This window comes from Chroicocephalus ridibundus, chromosome 5, assembly GCF_963924245.1.
Source record: "Chroicocephalus ridibundus chromosome 5, bChrRid1.1, whole genome shotgun sequence".
Taxonomy (NCBI): Eukaryota; Metazoa; Chordata; class Aves; order Charadriiformes; family Laridae; genus Chroicocephalus; species Chroicocephalus ridibundus.
In genome coordinates, this window is record NC_086288.1 from 10,723,349 (window position 1) to 10,743,559 (window position 20,211).

Below are 20,211 nucleotides of genomic sequence, written 5' to 3' on the forward strand. Positions count from 1 at the left end.
CTTCTCTGGAGACATTCAAAACCCGCCTGGACACGTTCCTGTGCAACCTGCTCTGGGTGACCCTGCTCTGGCAGGGGGGTTGGACTAGGTGATCTCCAGAGGTCCCTTCCAACCCCTACCATTCTGTGATTCAAAGCAGCAGCTTTAGCAGCCTGTGAGTGCGCCCAGCTCCTTTGAATTAGCTGAGCTCCAGAGCTGCCCTTCCCACAGCCTTTAAATGAAGGAGAATAAATGATCTCTGCGGCGCGCGGTAATCCACAGAAGTTCACAATTTGAAGTAAATTGTTGAGGCTGGGAGGGGAGAGGCTCCACAAGAGGATGCATTTCTTGCTAAGTCACCCACGGAGGGAGCGCTTGGGGAAGATTTGCTCTAAAAAGTCGTGTTGCATTTAGGAGGAGAAGACTCTGCATGACTGCACTCAGCACCCTCCACCGTTCCCAGCCCAAACGTACAACCTGATCAATGGGGGAAACAACTACACCTCGACCTGCAGAACCCATGTCTTGCGGGGCTGGAGCCCAGCACAGAGCCTCTCCCTGCCTGCCGGCACAGAGCCGTGTCCCCGCAGGGACAGCACGTGGCTACCCCTCGCTCCGGCCTGCGGCAGCACGAGGCACCTTTTAGCAGCCCACGCATGGTAGCTCGGAGGCGCTGGGCTGCTTGTGACCATCGGCCTCATCCCTGGCCACCCAGCAGCACTTCAGCTTGTCCTTCTTGGTCAAGGCTTGCTGTTGCTGACGAGACGGCAGCGATGCTGTCTTTGAAGTCAGCGTGAGAAGCCTGAGATAAATGGGCAGCCATTTTGGCTAATGCCAGGATGTCTCCTTATTCTCCAATTTTTAATCCAAGCAAGGATTTTTTTTCTTGGCACGGTCAAAGATTAATATTTGGTATGCCATGTCTTTAGTACCTCTCGGCTTTGGTGGCTGGCACAAAACATGTTTCCAGATTAGCTGGAGTATTGTGTTGTTCTGATTTTTCAGAATGCACTTTTGAAAGTGAAGCTGAAGGACAAACGTGCAGTATTTATAGTAATGGACAGCGTAAGGCAGGTAATCCTGCTTTTAGTGTAGCACTTTCTAACGCCTTCTTTTCGACATGCAGCTTCTCCTGGCTTAGGTTTCCTTACGGTTAGTCGATAAGTGGATGTAAATAAATCAGAGGAAACCAGGGGCTGAGGAGGTCTGGCTTACACCTCCATCTCCAGCACTTCTCAAACTTGCCAGCTGACTCAACAAACCACCACAGCACATGAAACCGCTCGTGCCCAGCCTGAAGCAGGGAGCAGTTGGATGCAGTTAAACCTTCCACAGCCAAGCATCGTGCCATTCCAACCAGTTATGTGCCAGAAGATGCGTGTGGGAGTCACAGGAGCTTTTCCTAAATATCCCAGCCCCTGCAGGAGCAGCAGCGGGATGCCTCCTCCTCCTGGAGCCAGCCTCCCCTCTGGGCACACCTAAACCTCCCTCACTGGATATGATTTCTCGCAGGAGCTCATGAAGCAGAAACTTCCCTGAGCGGCAGCTCTTTCCCTCGGGCATTTCCTCGGATGCTCCCCGTTTCCCATCCCTCCCCGGCCGCTGTGCCCCTCACTGCCCAGCTGTGGGGAGCAGGGCCGTGCCCCCCAGAGCTGCCCAGGCTGGGGCTGCCGGTGCCACCGTCACTTACCTCGGGACACGTACGCCACCGGGCTCACTGCCGCCGCTGCCCTCCCGGCCTGCCGGAGACCCATCCTTTCAGGGACCTTCTTCCCTTTCTCCTCTAATGGGAAGCGCAGCAGCTGTTACTGCTAATACCCACCACCTACGGCAGCTCTCCGCCAGTGCCCAAATCCTGCCTTAATCATATTAGTTTTCCTCTACACATCCCACCCACTTTTTTTTTTTTTTTTTTTTTTTTTTTTAAATCTCCAAGTCTCTGCAATGAAAACAAAGGCAACTAGCTGGGGGTGGGGGGGCAGCAGCAAGCCATGGGGTTTGTGTGGGAAAGCCTGGGGCAGAGATTCAGGAGGATCAGACTCTTGCTTGCTCTGTTACCCTCCCCACACTCCCCCCTCTTCCATGCTGAGACTTTGCAAAGCAGAGCCACGTCAGCTCCCTCTAGTCCGTGACCCCCCCTCCAGCAGTGTGCCCTTGTCTCTCACGCTTACATGGGAGTTATTTTGGCAGTAAAAGCAGAATTTTGGTAGAAAGGCTGGGAAGGTGCATCCCATGCCATGCCAGGAGGAGCCATCGGCATGCAACAAACCCACCAGAGCTGGCACACGGGAGTAAGCGTCTGATCCCTGTGACTGTCCCCTGGCACAGGAGCTGCGTTTCAGTCCAGGCTGTAACCCCTGCTCCTTGCCCAGCCTACGCTGCAGCCAGGCCGGTGCTTGGCCACAGAGCTGATCCTGAGGAGCTTCCCAGCTCCTCCTTGGATCTGCCTCATCACTGCAGACTGCTCTGGTGATTGGGACTCTCGGCCGAACCTGGCCACCACCACTGGGCTCACCCTGCTCCCTGCCAGCAGCTCCTTGCTCGCAACAGACAGAAATTAGGGTCCAATTTCTCATCACCATTAGAGCCACCTCCAGGAGATGCTGAACACGCTGCTGGCAGCTTGCGGCCCCGAGTAGGGCTAGAAGAGCAGTGTAACAACCCCATCGGCTGGCCGGCTTTTCTTCAGCCAGCAGACCACTAAGAGGCAGCTTCAGATGTCCCAGTGTCACCAGGACCGGAGCTGGACCTGTGGTGCAGGAAAGCTATTAAAGATGGAAGGGTAAAAGAGCCTTTGGTGCCCTTTAGTCCTCCTCCCTCTCAACTAAATGTGTGTCTGACGGCTGAATGAGTTTGTGCTGGTGGTGGGGCCACTCTCCCTTCAGGACACCACAAAGCTCTGTCCTGTCCCATGACTAAAGGAGATACACCAACACGTAGGTGACACCACTGCATTTTGGTTCTGCAGCTCCAGCGGTGCCTACATCTGATCTTGCTTAGGGTCTGACCAGTGTGGGATTCTGTCCGGAGTGAGCACCGTGGTCACCTCTGCCTGGGGCACCCCTGAAAACTGGAGGCAGGCTTGTGAACCCCCTACTACTTAGCGCTGATCCCATCAGCCTGCCCTGCTCTACTCCTGTCCTTCAGAAGTGAAACAAGATGCTGGGCTGGCACTGAGGTACTGCCACTGGCAGCCCAGCTCTCATCTGTTTAACCAGTTTGAAAGCATGGGAACTGGTGACACTGGGCTCTCAGCAGACAGCTCTCCTCTGCATCTGAAAGAGGCCTTATAGTCACTGAATTTCAAGATACAATGCAAATTGTAAAACTTAACAGTTTTCTTTCCTTTTGTCAGTGGAAGCAGAGAGTAGCTCAGAGGGAGGGAGGAAGGGTTTGCATTATTGCTTCTGTTCCAGTCTGTAGTTGCTCATACTTCATATACAAAAGAGAGTACCTTTATGCTATATTAATGACTAATCCGATCCTGAAACCAAGTGATGTCTTATGGCTTTTCCTTACTAACTTATTCCTGAGCTAAACTATTCCTTGCTTACAATTCCAGCGTAATAAGGCAGCAGCTCCAGACCTCTGACAATCCGCAGGGGAAATGCCGAACCTGTCGCAGACGTCCTCACACAGTGGCCAGCTCTGAAAACAGTATTCCAGGTAAGTGTAGGTCTTTGCATCACAGCGTGGTGTTACAGCATTGCATGGTCACCTTCAGCTGCTGCCGTGCGTTGGGCACATGTTTTCATTACGCCGGTTCCAGTGAGGACCATTTCTCCACTGGCTTCCATCTGAGAAAGGGGGAAAAGCAGCAGGGGGAGGGTGCAGACCCTGAAGCAGCGGTGTCGGAGCTCGGTGCTCCCTGGAGCTCTGCGCAAAGCTGTGGGGAGAAGGGAGAAGGGCTTCAAACGAATGAGACCCAGACCCAACCCGTCGGTAAGAGCACAGGATGTACCGCAGCGCTGAACTGTCTCTGCTCACTCCCGAAGCTGGCGGCAGGCCCTGGGCAGGGCACACGCGCTGCCGGGGGTTGCTGTATGCAGCAGACTCCAAGGTTCTGCCTGGACGCCGTATTAATTGCTGGGCTGGTCTGAAATACAGCCTTATGCAGAGTTCATCCTCGCTGCCTGCTCTCAAGCAGAGGAACCTGGTGGCTTCAAAGCCACACTCAAACCAAATGTCACAACCATCTCCTCCTTAGAGATGGAAAAAGCCTCTTACAGGCGTTACCATGAGACAAGCACCTACCAGCAGCCTCGAACCGCACGTTTGAGTGCCACGTGACAGGCAGATGTTTCCAATAAGAAAAACAGCCCTCTCCGTAGCCTCTGGTTGCATCAACCACCAGGACAGCATTGCCTCAGCCTTCTCCTGCCAGAGCTTTGACCTGCTGGAGTCACTTGAGCTCCGCCAGGCTCTGCGCATCCCTCTGACGATGGGGCAGAGACAGACACAAGAAGACCACGTGGCACTGCTGTCACTAGCGAGAGGTTTGCCTTGTTCCTGTCATAAATTTCTTTGTTAGTAGGAAGCTGGCAAGGAGAAGGGGACATAAGATGACTTACACGCCCTGCTTATTGTTTTCTCAGCAGCATTTGTGTAGTGGATTTCTAGAAGAAAGAAAAAACACAGTTGGGATTTTAAAATAGCACTAGGGAAAAGCGTGCATGCTCTGTAATAGCTTGATAATTAAAATGGACTGTAAACCATATAACTTGAAAATTCATCAAAGAAGTGCACAGAAAGATTATAAACCCAGTAACATCCCAGGCTCTTTGATGCCAAAACTTTCTCCTTCTTGCAGATTGCTTCTACCTCTCCACACCATCGGGGCACGACAGGGACAGCAGACGTGGAGCAGGTGCAGTGGAAATCAGTATGTAATACATGGGTGGATGGAAGCAACCCAGAGCTGACACTCCAGAGCAAGCTGGTTGTTTCATTGACAGGTTGAGAATTGCTTTGCTGCTGCAAGATAATCAGGGCTATAATGACTAAGGAGTCCTTCCTGGTCAGTTAGCGGCCACCTGAGTCCTGTGAACAAAGTTTGTGGGGGTTAGAGAAGAGTGGGCAGGTTGATCAAGTAGAGAGCTTGACGGTGGCAACAGTTAGTTGAGTCCAGATCACAAGGAACTGTTCATTAAACCAACAAAGCTGGCAGCATCATTCTTACTTAAGTCATCTTTAAAACAAAGAGCGGTGGCCAATTGCGAGAAGAATGGTTAAAAACCCACAGTAGGAGAGCGGTAAGTCCCACAGGGAGAATGGAGAACAGTGCCTACAAACTGGCATCTCAGGGTTGACCTGTGCATGTCTGTGGCTCTCTGTTTGAGGAGACCAGGGAAGAGAGGACGTTTCTCTGACATCTGGTTAGGCGGAAAGGTGGCAGAAGTACTGGCAGGTCCTTCCATTTCTATCCAGTTGACTATTCTTGCTGTTCCTCTATCATGCTTACTGAAGTGTATCAGTGAATTCAGATGTTCCTGCTGGGAATGAAGTGACGCATACACATGCATGGAACATATAACGTGAGCCTCCTTCCCTTACAAATTCAGCCTAAAAAAACCTCCAAACAACCCTTTATTTTATTTGGTAACTACTGCAAACTGGGCAGCTGTTCTGCGCTAGAAGAGGGGGTTGAGGAGAGAGAGAGGGATGGTGCAGGGCTCTTTCTGGATCTCAATAAGAAAGAGAAAGGCCCAGCAACAAATAGCTTAATGACTGCTTTAATAAGTCAGAATAAGATGAGGAACACAGACAGTCAGCAAATTGTACATCCCTTCAGATGCTGGGCACCCCACGCTCATGCGGCATTGGGCAGAGCCCAGATGGATTTTCCCACAGTGAAGAGAGCAGATGCTACCCTGTCCGTGGAGAGCAGCTCTCCCTTTTCATCACTTGAGCTAGTTTATAATTGCCTCACAAGAAAACAACACACTCTCTAAAGGCTGTTCTCATGAGAACTTGTTGCTGCTCTGTTAGATAAAGGCAAGGCCAAGCAGGTGGGGCAATCATGGAGCCAAGTGGGAGCTGCCTGCAGGCTCCTCCATTACGATGAGCTGGTGGAGGTGTCCTGCGGCCACGGGGTCCGTGCAGCCCAACGGAGACCTGAAAGCCACGCTGGGCATGCAGCCCAGCCCAAAGGTGCTGTGCGGATCACTGACTCCTAAACATTCAAGGGTCCCTCAGTCAGGATCAATACAGCAGCTCAGGAAAAGCTTCCTCCCGTCTGATTTCTCAGCCTTGGAGAACAGTTTGGCACAGGAACCCGAGACTCTGAAACTGCTGGTTCCACAGTCTGTTTGCTTTCAGAACCGACACGGGGCTGGAGCTGGCTGCGGGCATGGGTTGGCATATTAAAGATCAGGCATTTCTTTGGTACCATCAGTCAAACATTCAGAGGCCGCCGCTGTGCAAACACTTTCCTGCTTTCTTGACTACCGTGAACAACCTGCAGCTGTGGGACACAGCTGGTTTTGAGCTGGGTAAGAGCCTTAGAACTTAAGGGGCAAGTCATGCCCAGCAGGGCTCTGAGTAGCTGTTTTGTCATTGTAACATCGTGAAAAGGGTAGTTAGAACTCAAATAACGTTCAGAATGGTTTGCCTCAGATTCCCTGTGAACTAGGAACCAGGTGGCAACAAATTCTAAAACTGAGCTGTCACCGGTGTATACCTTTAAAGAAAAGCTTTCCTAGCATGCTCTGCTCCCTTTATATAGGGGCACCCCAGGGCACTGCAGGCTTCAGTAGCAACCTGGCTTCTGGCTGCTCCATCACACAGTGAGTACTTACCTCCTTCTTCCAGACTTGCTTTCTCTAGTTGCCCCAGGGTATGCTGCACTGCTGCTCCCAGGCAGGCTTTTGTTTAGGCAGATGTGGCTTTGTTTGGCTTTTTGAGTACAAGAAATGCACATTGGATGTGGCAAATCTAGGATTAGTGCTCTTCCCTGAGTCTGTCTGTGAACTGAACCCTTGGAAGGGGGTAGGTGTGGAGTAGTGGTTGAATGGCCTTGGTTTCATGAAGTGGTATCATTGCATAAAAGTACTAACTGTGTATATGAATGCAGCTTTAGTCTCTGATTTTCAATTAATTTTTGTCTGTTAGTTTTGGATTAATTTTGTGTGTGTTCCTCTGAGACAAGTGATGAACAAGCACTTTCAAGTCGCACAAGGCATGTTTGGCATTCTGTGATTCTTTGTCAGTCCTGATCTAGATGATCCGCAGGTAAAACTGTCTTCTACGCAGGTACTGGGGCAAGAGCATTAGGCTATGGTAAGTAAGGTAACATGAAGAGCATGAGCATTAGTATCTAATATCGCCTTTTGTGTGTGAAGATACCTTGTGTTTCTAAGAGTGTATTTGTATCTCCAAATGGGATAAAGATCTCATAAATTAGGCTGAGTCATTTTTAAGCATCAAAAGTTTGTGAAATACACAAACTTTGATGTTTACATACACGTATAATGGGATGGCTCACTTTAAAACTTAAACTTTGGATACTGCTCCATATGCTGTTCTGCAAGCTGTCCGGCCAGTGTCTGATTTACTTGCAGCTGGTATGCTGTCCTACAGAATACAGTAAGTCAAAACAAAATCTAAAAAATAAGTAAAATAAATCCAAGATGAATGCTTTATCCAAATCAAAACAGACTACATCCAAATATTGGACTGCCTCATTGAAGTTGAGCTTTAATGTTCACTTTATTTAAATATAGGGGCTGAAAACTGAATTAAGGAGGAAAAAATCTCGTAAAATGTAAAGGTCAGTGATTGTGGGAATTAAACGTTTAATTTCTTTAGCTACTTTTGAAATTTGAATATGAATTACAACAGCTCATGTTTAATGCAGTTAATTTTTCCTATATACCTCACATAATAAATTAGTGTCTTCGTGATCTAGAATACATTAAAAAAAACCCTCAGCATATAAACTACATAATATTTTTTAAGTTCAGAGTTTAATATGCGCTTAGATCATCTGAAGTAGCAGATCACAACTGTTGATGATTTGTACTTACATCCTGGACCCTTTTCAACCCTTGTCAGATAAATGGTAGGTTATTGAAGCATATTATAAAAGTAGCATCTCTATTTGTATGTTCTGTAGTGGCTTCTGAAATGTTGAATGTGGAAAGGTTAGTTACTGATTGCAAAATAATTTAGAACTACTCCTTGATCTTAAAAACAAAAAAAAACCAAAAAAACTTCAAAAATCTGCAACTCGCATTCTCTGCCTTGGATAATTGAAATGTTACAATTCCCTGCTTGCATTAGAGCTACTGGTACTTGAAAAGAATGGGGCCAATGTTACATTCACACAATTGTCTTGTGTTCATCCATCCACAACTAGAAGTATTTTTGTTCCTGGAGGCAGTATAAACTGCCCAAAGAATAAAGCAGGGCTTCAGAAAACTCATTTAAGAAAACTGGCTAAATAACCTCACCATGAGGTACATTACCCTAACTTAGAGCTTTGTTTGGAGGAACAAGAAAACATTCTGAGTATCTGGATAAGTGCAGTAACACTCAGACTAAGAAATATCTGAATGTTCAGGGTTTTTTTCCTTGTCTGACTGCATGTAAAAGGAGAAAAGATATTTTATAGATTGGTGTAAGTATCCATGTAAAACTGTGCTGGACTTACTCACGGGTTTTGATTATCTGGGAGCACTGCTGCAAAATATAAACAAACAAGTTCTGACTCTGTTGCCTGCACAGAGGATCCTCCTCCCTAATGCATATCCCATACTATAAGCTTCATGTGTTTGTTCTATTTTGGCTAGCACATAAAGAGAGAGAATGTATAGGTGGTACTAGGTTGCAGGGGGGGAAGTGGATGGAAGAGAGTGAACTGTCTGAAGAGGATACACGTGGCATGTTTACAAAAGCTTTCAGATTCCTAGTCTGTTTTCAGGAGTAGCTTTAGATATTAGTTAAAATTGCTTTTTATTGTCCAAGTCTATAGTTATTGGTAGAGGTGTGGGGCGGAAAAAAAGGTAACTGCAAGGTGAGGTAGGGTGGGGGGCACAGAAGCAGAAGGTGAAGCAGCTACTAGCTGTGTTGCCATGCCAGCTGAGAGCCTTTCACCTGTGACTGGCTTCCTCAGCTGGCACAGAGCTTTCCTTGCACCCTTAGGGCTTTATTCCATTTGATTCAATTCTGTCCCCACCCCTAACTGTTGAAGTGTCACTGTTACATCCCTTGATTCAATCCACAATTCAAGATTTTTTAGACAGCTGAACTTTTTACCCGATGACTCTTACTAGACTGGCATTTAAAGCTGACCTTGTGTTTTCCAAAAGGGACAGGTCATTGTAACCAAAACATTAGCATTTCCCTTCCCAACATCAGTAAAACTATTGTTTTGCCATCAATACAAGGCTGTGATTTGCAATTACTCCACGCCTGCTTACCTTCCAATCAGTATTTCTGTAACTGTTAGCATAATTAAACGAGCTGTTGCTTTGAATTAGGCTTGCGGCACTGTTACATGCTTCTCTTTTATTTTTTTTCTGTACAGTGGAACAAAGCAATGCTTTGAAACAAAAACATTCAGCAAGTTTACACTAATTTACATTTATTTAAAAAAAATATTTAAACACTTGTGTATTTCACCTGTGGATTAACAACTACAAATCAAATAGGGCTCATCACTTTGAAGAGCTTCACAAATACAAAACAGCGTCCTTCTGGCATCTTCACATCCTCCTCTTCTGGGTGCTTATGTACAACACTGTGAAAAGGAGAAAGCGGCACACATAAGAGGGCCCTGGTAAATAACGTGCAGAAACCTGTTTATTTAAAACATCTTATTTCCATGGCTTTTACAACAATAGTGTAATGAATCCCATTCAGCATGAACAAAGCCAGGAAACTTTTAAGTCCAGGTTTCAAGAAATGCTATCACTTTAGTTCAGTATTTATTATACTCATAGCCAAATTACACGCCAGCAGATGCAGGCAGAATAAAGCCAGCTACCCTGTAGCATTACTGAAGCCTGAGAGAGTTTCTAAGCAGCAGAATTACAGGTGTCAGACACAAATGCTATGAGCTTTAAACAAAAGCTGGAAATCCCAAGCACTTAAGGCAAAGCTAGCGCTTACCTATGAAGTAGCAGATATCTTCTCTCCGCTTGGCTGGTGACATACCCAGAGCGGATCCATTCACAACATGAAACTCCATCATGCCCCTAAACCCGCGATGTCTTAAGTTCTCCGCTCAGCCTTTTCTTCAGCCTCCTGCCTTTCTCTTATTCATTTGTTTTAACTTTTACAAAAGATTCTTATTTCCATAATTGATTCTCCAGCTGCAATGTCACTGCACTCCTTGGCATAATAATCCAAATTCCTTGCAAAAAGCATTTGGCCTCATTCAAGGATTATTTCTCCTCCCAAAACACTCTTGCACACTGCTGCTGCATTCTCTTTGACTCTTTTTGTAACATGGGATTTGGTTCTTCTTTCTGTTTATTCCCTCCCTCCTTCCTGTCCTCTGTTTTCTTCTCAAGTAACTTGGTCAAACTCTGCTTCATTTACCTTCTCTACAAGCCTCTTCACATCTCACTTGTGAACCCTTTCTATTTTTAGATATTCATCTCCCTGGCATGTCCTGCTATTACAGCCTAACTGATACCAGAGACATTTCAGGAGCCTGGGATTGTCCTTGAAATGCACTGAAATTCACCTACTGCACTGGGATATTCAAAGGCTCAATAGTAAAGTACAAGTTGGGGTTTTTTTTGTGGTTTTTCTTTTTTTTTTTTTTCTTGACTGGTGGTAAAATCTTTACCCATGAAGATGAAAATAGCTTCCATACTAATGAACAGCATTCATTCAGGTCTGGACAACTGTATCGCAAGAAAATATTACAGTGTCATCAATATCTATACTGTATCATAAATTTACACAGTAGCTTGCCTGGCAAACCACAGAAACTTCTACGGAACAGAGGCCATCTAAGCAGGCAGCAAGTGCAAAAGAGTAAACCTGTCAAGTGACAGTAAATAAGCTCTAAGGAAGGCTAGAAAAGAGCATGCTTCTCTAAATGAACTTCAAGTTCAGAGGCAAAAAGGGCCAGAGGAGTGCAGAAAAGCACAGACACTGAAAAGTGAAACTGTAAAAAGTAAAGATGTTAAGGTTTCCAAGAAAGCCTAAAACTAATATTCTAAGCAATAACATAAGGAGGAGGAGTTACCATTATTTCCTCGGATAAATGCGTCCCCGTACTTGTTCTTTAATTGTCCATTTACGTATTCTTCAGTCTGTTCCAGAGCTATATTCATGTACCCATCCAGGCAAGCCAGGACACCTGAAGACAAGTGACAGTTTAAAAGCTTAAACTTATTTTAAAATAAACAAAAATGCATTGTGTTTGAATAGCACGGAAAAAACCTGTATCTTCATAACAAACGAAAAGCCCAAGCTTGTCCAGATGAGTCAGTAGATGAGAGTATTCTTCAAAGAATTAAACCGGGAGTGAGGAACTCCAGGCACTCCAGTAGCAACTTTATCAGCTGATGTAAGGCGGGGTGGGGTGGGGGCTGTGTGGAAGAAGTCAGTAAGGCATGACTGGCAATTTCCACTTTGAAAGCTTAAGTTGTCCCTTCTCACTTGTGTTTTAAGCTGCACACCTGAAAAGAACCTGTGACATTAAGTGTAACTGGATAACCGAAGGACAAGGTTATGTAAATTGAGTTTTCATCAAAACTTGTGAAGGATATAGCAGAAAAACAACCCTTTTAATGCAGGACACCGTACACACTTTTTTCTATTTATCTTCATGAATACAGCTCTAGAAGAACACTGACTGCAAGTCTCCGTATTGCTCTAAACAAAATTCTACATAACTTTCAACAGGCAAAGGGTTTTCAAATGACGTTGAAATCTTCCTACAAAAAAAAAAATTACACTGTTTAATTAATTCAACTCAAGAAAAAAAAATCCCTGCCACTTGTAATATTAGATATCCTTTTGATCAGGCAAATATGCATTTGAGTAGCACTGATTTTTAGACAAGTATTTATGTTCTCACTTCTCACAGCCCCTGTTGAAGGCTGTACCTTGTTCACACAGTACTTCCTACGTGCTGGCAGCATGATGGCATTTTTTAATTCAAAAATCACTCCTTGGTGTCTACACCCACCCCTGAGATCAGAACCATGGCCGTCTACAAATTTAACTCACCTGATCAACAAACAAATTATTCATGTAAGGAACTGAATGTAAAGAATCTGATTTGTTAATCATGCACAAAACAACTTGTAAAAAGCTGTATTAATCTTGTACATCTTGTACATGTGTTTTCCTGACTTCATGCTTATATACAAAGATAATACTACTAAAATAATTTTTTCATCTGTTTGAAAAACTCCTAATTTATTTACCTGGCATTAAAACTCAAAATATAGCATATTGGCTGTACTTGGGGAGGGGGAGAAACTCCACTCTTGGAATCCTCCTTGAGGACATACTCTCAGTTTTCAGAAGTGCTACTGCAGTATCTTCCATTAAGTAATTAGGAATTCAAGTTCTCCTGCCAACCTGTAACAGTTCGAGGATTATTTTCCTTTATGTTTTTCTTTCCTCTGTTTCCACACACAGAGGAAAAACTGACTGCTCGCAAAGTGTTACTAAATGCACCCCAAACTAAACAGAAGTCAGAACTCTTTCACTCCAGTAATCCTGAGTGCTCTATGTAACAACAGAAAACAAAAAAATGTTTGTCCAAAATTAAAATTGGACTGTGTGGATTTTCTTAAGCTACTACTCAGTAGGCCATAAATACAGTATTTTCAAACTCTTGTTCCTAGAGTGCATTCACGGCTGTCTCATTCTCTTCCTCCTTTTCTTTGTATTTACTCTCAGGCCACTAATAGCATTAAATCCTGGCTAGTGTTTTATCTATATGTAGAGATGTTTTAATGTACATATCCATCTTTACACACAGAAATCATACATATTAATTTATCACTGATTACTTTCCCAGGGCTTCTTCCCTTAGACATGCGCAGCGCTTGGCAGCAAATCAGGACATTTTACAGTTACACGTCAACACTTGTATTAGGCTGTGTTTGTGTGTGTGGTGGCTCGGAGGGTGGAGGTACAGACACAAAATTAGCAACGTGGTCTAGAGAGAAAATCTAGACCGATCTGCAGCAAAAGGCTGAGATGCTGGCTTTTTTTAATTTATTTTTTTTAATATTGGTCAAATTTCTGCAGAAAACAAACTGAGTGCACTGTTTTCAAATGAGAACAGTATACATGTTTTTAACCACAGGATCACATCAAGTGGGAAGGAAGGAGAGCAGAGGGAAGTAAGGAAGGGAGGGGAAAAAATTCCAGTAACAAATAAGGGTGTTCAAAGGAACTACGGTTCAATTCCTGGTAGGCATGTTAAGCTAGCTTTGACAGGAAGGTGAAGTAGATTATTTGCAGCAGTTACAAATGGATCTTACTGAGCAGAAAGTACCGATGTTCTCAAAAAAAAAAAAAGTGCATCTAAAAACTAAATCTGGTTTGGCCCTGCCTTGTGTATACCTTTAGGTAAATGATGACTTTAATTGACTTTAATGAGGTGTCACTACATTCTCCTGCAAGAAAGAATTAACAGAGACCAAAGACTGATGAGAAGCAGTGAAGATTTTAAGCCACCAACCCCACCTGAAGTGCTCAGATAATGTGGTTCTCAAAGAAATGACACATTGCAAATTTTCTCAGCTGAGAGACACTAAAGAGGAACGGGAAGGGAAAAGAAGGCACTGCTTGCTCTGTCAGTGAACAATAACAATTTAAATCTGTCATAATACAAAGATTCCTTGTCACAGCACAAACAAGTCTCCTCTCACGAGTGCTAAACTGCGCCAATTGAATTAAACCTAGCTGAAGCAGTGATCTGTAGCAGGACCATAACGTTTAGGTAATTCCAGAATAAAATGTCTAAATTGTGCACAATAGGAGATACATGATAGTTTTAAGTTTGGATACTACTAAAAAAAATTAGACAGGCCAATAGTCTTATCCTAATGGGAGTAGCACCAGGACATTTCACTGAACAGAGAAGTTTAATTTACTGGTTAGAAACCCCTATGATCCTACATACAGTGCAGGAAGGTATACAGATAGGCTGAAGAGTTCTGGGATAAAACTGCTGGACTGTGTTAAAAGGAACTGGGCATATAGCAGCAAAAGCCACGCTAAGCTTTCTACTGTATCTCCATGAGTATTGACCCAAGATGTGTCTAGGTAGTTGTTCAACCAAGAATGTAAATAACTCTTTCATCCCTTGTGGGATAGTAGGCTTAGTACTGATAGCACAATTTACTGTTTGAAGCTTTTCTGTACCAAGGTCTATACTAGGAACTGGAGAACAGGAAGGTGAAGAGAAGGGTAGTTCCAACAACAGTTGCTATCGCAGCACTGAAACAGGGACTGCCTGACCATTCCAGGAATTGTAATTACAGCCAGTCTTTACAAGTATCAGTTTAGAAACCCAGAATCATCCTGAAACTCCAGTCTAGCCATCTGTGACTAAGGACACTAATTATTTAGATAAGTAGTTTTAATCTCTAAACCCACTGCTAACCTCCTTTTTATCAGTTTCTCCAGAGTTGATTTCCTATTTTTAACGTCACCATTCTGAGATTTATATTCACATACTCCAAGATTCTGGATCATGCTGTTTTGCTTTCCAAAAGCAATGCATCTGTCCTAGCCTCCCCAAACAATTACTTTACTCAGCTTGAAAGACAGATGGAGAACCTACCTCGATAATCTACTCCAGAATTTAATTTTACAACAACTGGCCTTCCAATGATTTGCTTTAGGAAGTCACTAGGGGTTTGCTTCCGTAGACTCATCTTGATCTTCTCCGGTAAGCTGGGAAGAGAAGTGAGAGAAAACATCTGGATAAGCAACAAGCTTACATATGGTCTTTAAACGTCTAGTACAGACAGGCACTCCCCTGACTCTTAATACTTTCAGTAGGAGAAAATACTGGAGATAAAAGCAAAGCCTTAAGGGTGGAAGTGGAGAGACAGAGCTCCTAGAGACATAGTATTAAGCTTTCCCTTTGGCATTTTATAACCTCTGAAATTATTAATAAGAATCCTTGTTTGCCACGCTGCGCATTTTGTAAACTTCCAACAGAGCCAAAGGCCTCATCACCTCTGTAACACCTTTTGCTAAAATGGTTTTACTAAAACTAGAGAGCTAAGCCACAATAAGTGGTTCATACCTTTAGGGGATGGAGGGAGAAGCCAATGCACGCTCTGTACACAGGAGCCTGTGCTGCAGGAGCAGCAAGAGAAGGATTTTTGATCTCAGCTCACAAATTTATGAGGAAAAAATTATTTACTGTGAGGGTGGTGAGACACTGGCACAGGTTGCCCAGAGAAGCTGTGGATGCCCCATCCCTGGAGGTGTTCAAGGCCAGGCTGGATGGGGCTTTGAGCAGCCTGGTCTAGTGGGAGGTGTCCCTGCGCAGGGCAGGGGGGTTGGAACCAGATGATCTTTAAGATCCCTTCCAACCCGAACCATTCCATGATTCCACACACACCTCACAGCCCCGCGGCTGCCGTCGCCGCTTTATATATCCCAACCTTTCCTGGAAAAACAACGGCGTTTTGAACCGCCGGGCAGCTCGCCCGCCCTCACGAAGATTAAAACGGCAGAACCAACGGCTGCAGTGGCCACCAGTAACGGCCACGCACGCGGCGGCGGGGGGTACACACACCCCTCAGGGGCCTCCCCCACACCTTCCCTCGCCGGAGGCCCGTGAAGGGGCCCCCGGCCCGTACTCACCCGCCGCCTGCGCCCCTTCCCGCCGGCCCAGTCAGCACCGCCCCGCTACGGCGCCTCGGCGGGGACAAACCTCGCCGGTGTCGAGAAGGCGCGAGGAGGAGCCTGTGGGCGGGAAGGGGCGGCCGCTGCCCGCCTTCCTCAGTGCCGGCCCGCAAGGTGAGGTAGCGATTGCCGGTCCCCGAGGGTGAGGGTTTCCCCGCTCGAGTCCGTGGTTTCGAGGGGGTTCCTCCCCGGCGTTGGGCGCTTGGGCCATGAGAGGCCGCGGGCCCCGGCTGGCTTCCCACTGCAGCGGCCTGAAAGCTATGGATTTTTCATATATCTCCCCCAAAACGCCATCAGGGTGTGCTGGCAGGGCTTCACCCCTAGGACCTTTCATTGGCTAAACCCCGATTTCCTCACAGAGACGCGTTTTTTATGGCTTTCTTACACTTGCACCCCAAAATCCCATCGATTTCTTGTGGAAAAATTATACGATCCAGTATTAGGGACACGGTTTAGTGGTGGTTTTGGTGTTAGGTCAATGGTTGGACTCGATGATCGTAAAGGTCACTTCCAATCCAGGTGATTGTACAATTCTCTATAATTATATTCTACTATAACAAGATCCTATTAATTTCAAAATGATCTTGTCTTACATGGGCCTTATCAGAGAAATAAGTGAGTGTCTCGCAGATCTCCGTGTAGATGTCCGTACCAGAGCTGTATAGGAAAGTGTTGCTCAGTTCATTTTATAGATGAATTAGTGAACATAGAAGCAAAGAGATTTATTTTTTTTCAAATATCACTTGGAAAGAACATGGCACAAAAAGAAACTGAACTTTTGCCTTTCATTTCTCCCCATCTTCTCACCTGTCTTCCCCCCTTCCCCCAGCTATCCCCTAATGTCTGGAAAATACTTTTTTTTTTTTTTTTGGGGGGGGGAGGGGGAATTTAGTATTGTGGCAGGAGTTAATCAGCTGTGAAAGCTTCTGGACTGGAATTTTATTCTTCCATTATTGATTTAGTATCTTGGTGAAACTCTTAATTCTCATGATATGAAGAAAACATACTATGGCTTTTCAGAACACAGACTTGTATTCTTTCTTCCTTCCGGAGTTGTTTATCTTCTCTTTTTGAACACATATCCAGTAATATTTTTTTCCCAAAGCTTAGGCTAAAAGGCTTTAAGAGGCGAGGTCTGCAAACCTGACACAGTTCACCTGGCTGTCCCAGAGTTCAAGCATAGTCATGGCCAGGAAAGTTGGGCCACGTTGTGCCTGTGTTTCCAGGCAACCGTCATGTTAATCAGGAGCATCCAACTGTGCTTGATTATATCTAGTGCTTGAAGCAGAAAAGGAACGTAAAATAGTTACTCCGTGGAGCAGGCCTGCAAAGTTTTATTTGGCTGCCTGGCTTCAGTGTAGTACTTTGATAAGGGAATTGTTATCAATCTCTGTGATAAAGACTGGGCAAGTATATTTTCCATGCCTGGGATGGTAAATTTTTGTGACAATTTTGCAAGCCTAGCTAGGGATATTTTATGCTTTGGGACCCTTTCTCTTTGTTTTATTTCTTGTGACTTTGTCTTTGTAGCGTGTATTTCTTTTTTTGCTAGCCATCAGAACCTGCTGAGCTATTTTGCCTTCTGTGCAATAGGCTGCATTCTAGCTAGTTTAGGCATATATTTAGTTACAGTTCCTATGTCTGTAGATACTTTGGTTGGTTGATGTCAGTCAACAAAATCCTTCAGCTTTCCTGCCACATACCCTATTAACCTCACAAACATATCCATTTTGAACCATGGGCATTGAGATTGGCAAGTTTTGTATCCTTCTTTCATGGTTTGAGACCAAGTCATGAACCCAAATCACAGGTAATTTTCCTTGGTTTGCCATAGGTCTTGAAGCAGTCTCCCATGCTGTTCCTAGTGGTAAATTAACCTTTATGCTGGAAGGCATATGTTGCTGAGCACTTTGGTGTAGCACAGTTCGCACCTGGGAAGAGAATTCCCATCTTGTACATTCAGGAAGATTATGTCATCACATCTGTTATTAGGCAACCTAAAGAATGTGTTATTTCCTGAGTGACAAAATCCCAATGACCTCAGGAAGGTGGTCTTCAAAGGATTTAAGTAATTCACATTCAATGGACTCCTTAAAGATTTCAAAGCTTCAAGAGTGAAAATAAAATTAAGACGTCATTGGCTCATGATTCTCTTTTTGTTTGTTTATCATTTAGATGAAAAAGGATTTTGATCTAAAATGTTGCATACCTTGCTATCAGTAGGTTCTTTTAAATACTGCATTGCTTTATCCTTTCATAGTGTACTATGACAGAGCTTTTCCAGCTGTATAACTCATGGAAATCAGCGAGATGTTGCACTTGCATTTGAATCAAGATGAACTTGAAAGGTGAACATTGTAAGTGGTAGAAATTATTTATAATTTGGTAATAAAAGTTTATGTCTAACACTCCAAATTTCATACATCTGCTATGTGCTGGCCTTGAGATATAGAACAATTGTGATTGCCTTTACATTTGGCCGTAGATGAAAGGTCATAAATTACAATGATAGAGTTCGTAGTCGTTCCCAGCTCACAAAATTTCCATATTAACATCTTCACCTCAAACATAAATGGTTACAAAGTTACAAAGAAAAGAGTTGTGTTGGCCTTTGTCAACTGAACTTAATGATGGAAGTCAGTGGATCATATACTATTGCTAACTCTTAACCATAAAGCATCACAGAATTCTTCTTCAGAGGACCTAATTAAAACTTTACAGTTAACTTTAAAAAATTAAATGGGATTTGACAGTCTCTCTCTCTCTCTCTCTGTTCAATGCAATAAAAAACGCTTCAAAGTTAGGAAGGTTTTTCTCTCCCAGCTACTTGAAATAAAAGCATTTCCATAGAGCAAGATGGCTATATAACACAGAATATGTTAAAAAGAGTGTCCAGTTTTTCTATTTCATGTGAAGTGCACACCATTTATGTAAGTTAAATGCAGAAGAACAACAATCCAGATGACAAAAGAAAGTCTGTGGCAGATTTTGAATTCAGTCTAAATAATACCCGGCTACAACCAGTATATGAAAAGACAATTTATTAAACAGTTCTCACCTGAAAATTGTGTCAGAGAGGACAAACCCATTCCAGCCACAATCACGACGTTCCCTGTGATTTTAACAATCAACTTTGGTGCCTTCTTAGATTAGAAAGAAAAGAGGAAAAAAAAATCTTGAAAATTATGCAATAAAATAAGAGGCTAAGAACAAGTTCCAAATCCAGGGAAAGTTTCCTTGTTCAGAGCCTCTGAGGGGGTGGGGGCAGAAGGAGATCTTGGCCTCCATGAAATAGTGTCAAGGTGGAGAAGCTCTGCAATTCAAGATTAGCAGTGTTATCGCAGGGTTTCCTGAGGGCCCTGAAGTAAACGTGTTATTACATTTCTGGAGTTTGAGAGGTGGAAGGTGAGGTTCTGCTGCCACTGAAGCCGGTGGAAATTTTGCTAATTACTTCTCTGTGCTATGTATGCCTCTAAAAATTATTGAAAATACCCCTGAAATCTCAAAACAAATCCATCTCAATGAGCTGGTACCAAAAAGATAACTGTCAGACTGACAGTTGTCACAGCATTTTATTTTTTTTTTTTTTTTTTTTATTTTTTAGAATCATAGAATGGTTTGGATTGGAAGGGACTTTAAAGATCATCTTGTTCCAAGCCCCCTGGCCATGGAGGGGGGGTTCTTCTCAGCTATGGATCCTACCTGCTGGCCTGATCCAAAACTCTTCCAAGTGGATTCAGGATAAGATTCTTAGGTGCAGATCCTTTCCATCTACTTGGGATCAAGAAAGCACCATACATGCTTTCTCCACAGCTCTCCCATGGGATTCCTAAGGCAGAACTGTGCACATTGAGCAGCACAAGACATCGATCTCATGACAAGAAAGCTTTTGCCACCCGAGTAGCTTGTCTGCTTTTCAGTCCTGGAATAACTCCTGTGCCAGAGGAGTGGAGATTAGCTTCCCCCTCATTGCTGCGGACCCCCCAGGCTGTTGTCTGATAGTGGGTATGATTTGCGGAGGGCTCTGTATCTCGCTGTGCGTTGTCAGGGGCTGTGCTGTGTGCGGAGAATAGGTCCATGCCAGATTTTTCCTTTGGCACAGGACTGCTGAAGCTGACCTCTCGACTTTCTTGAAGTTGGCATAACCTCCATGCTCTCTGTCCCTTTCTTTTTCCTTCTGGGCTGTGTTCTTTCACTGTGATTTGTGCTTCTTAGAAGTTGTCTTCTGATGTCCTGAGGGCAAGGAATTGGATATTGAAGGGTGCAGGAAGAAGCAACAGAAAGGAAGTATTAGGACCTCCCTTCTTTTCCTACCCAACAAACTTCCTGGTAAACAGGGAGCTGTCAGCAGGTCTTCAGGCAGCTGGGGACAATAATGTGAGAACT

At 44.4% G+C, this 20,211-nt stretch overlaps 1 protein-coding gene across 2 annotated transcripts; it reads right to left on the reverse strand.

Moving 5' to 3' along the window:
- Nucleotides 1–9,466: 9,466 nt before the first annotated feature.
- Nucleotides 9,467–15,867, reverse strand: LSM6 (LSM6 homolog, U6 small nuclear RNA and mRNA degradation associated). Of its 2 annotated transcripts, none has more exons than XM_063336988.1 (4): nt 15,784–15,867; nt 14,747–14,859; nt 11,180–11,293; nt 9,467–9,718 (listed from the first exon to the last, which is right to left on the reverse strand). In XM_063336988.1, exons 2-4 carry the CDS (start codon nt 14,838–14,840, stop codon nt 9,684–9,686), a joined length of 243 nt encoding a protein of 80 aa, XP_063193058.1. In that variant the 5' UTR covers nt 14,841–14,859; nt 15,784–15,867; the 3' UTR covers nt 9,467–9,683. The 2 variants fall into 2 exon arrangements, with proteins under 2 accessions (XP_063193058.1, XP_063193059.1); XM_063336989.1 differs by lacking the exon at nt 15,784–15,867 and adding an exon at nt 15,218–15,760.
- Nucleotides 15,868–20,211: the final 4,344 nt, after the last annotated feature.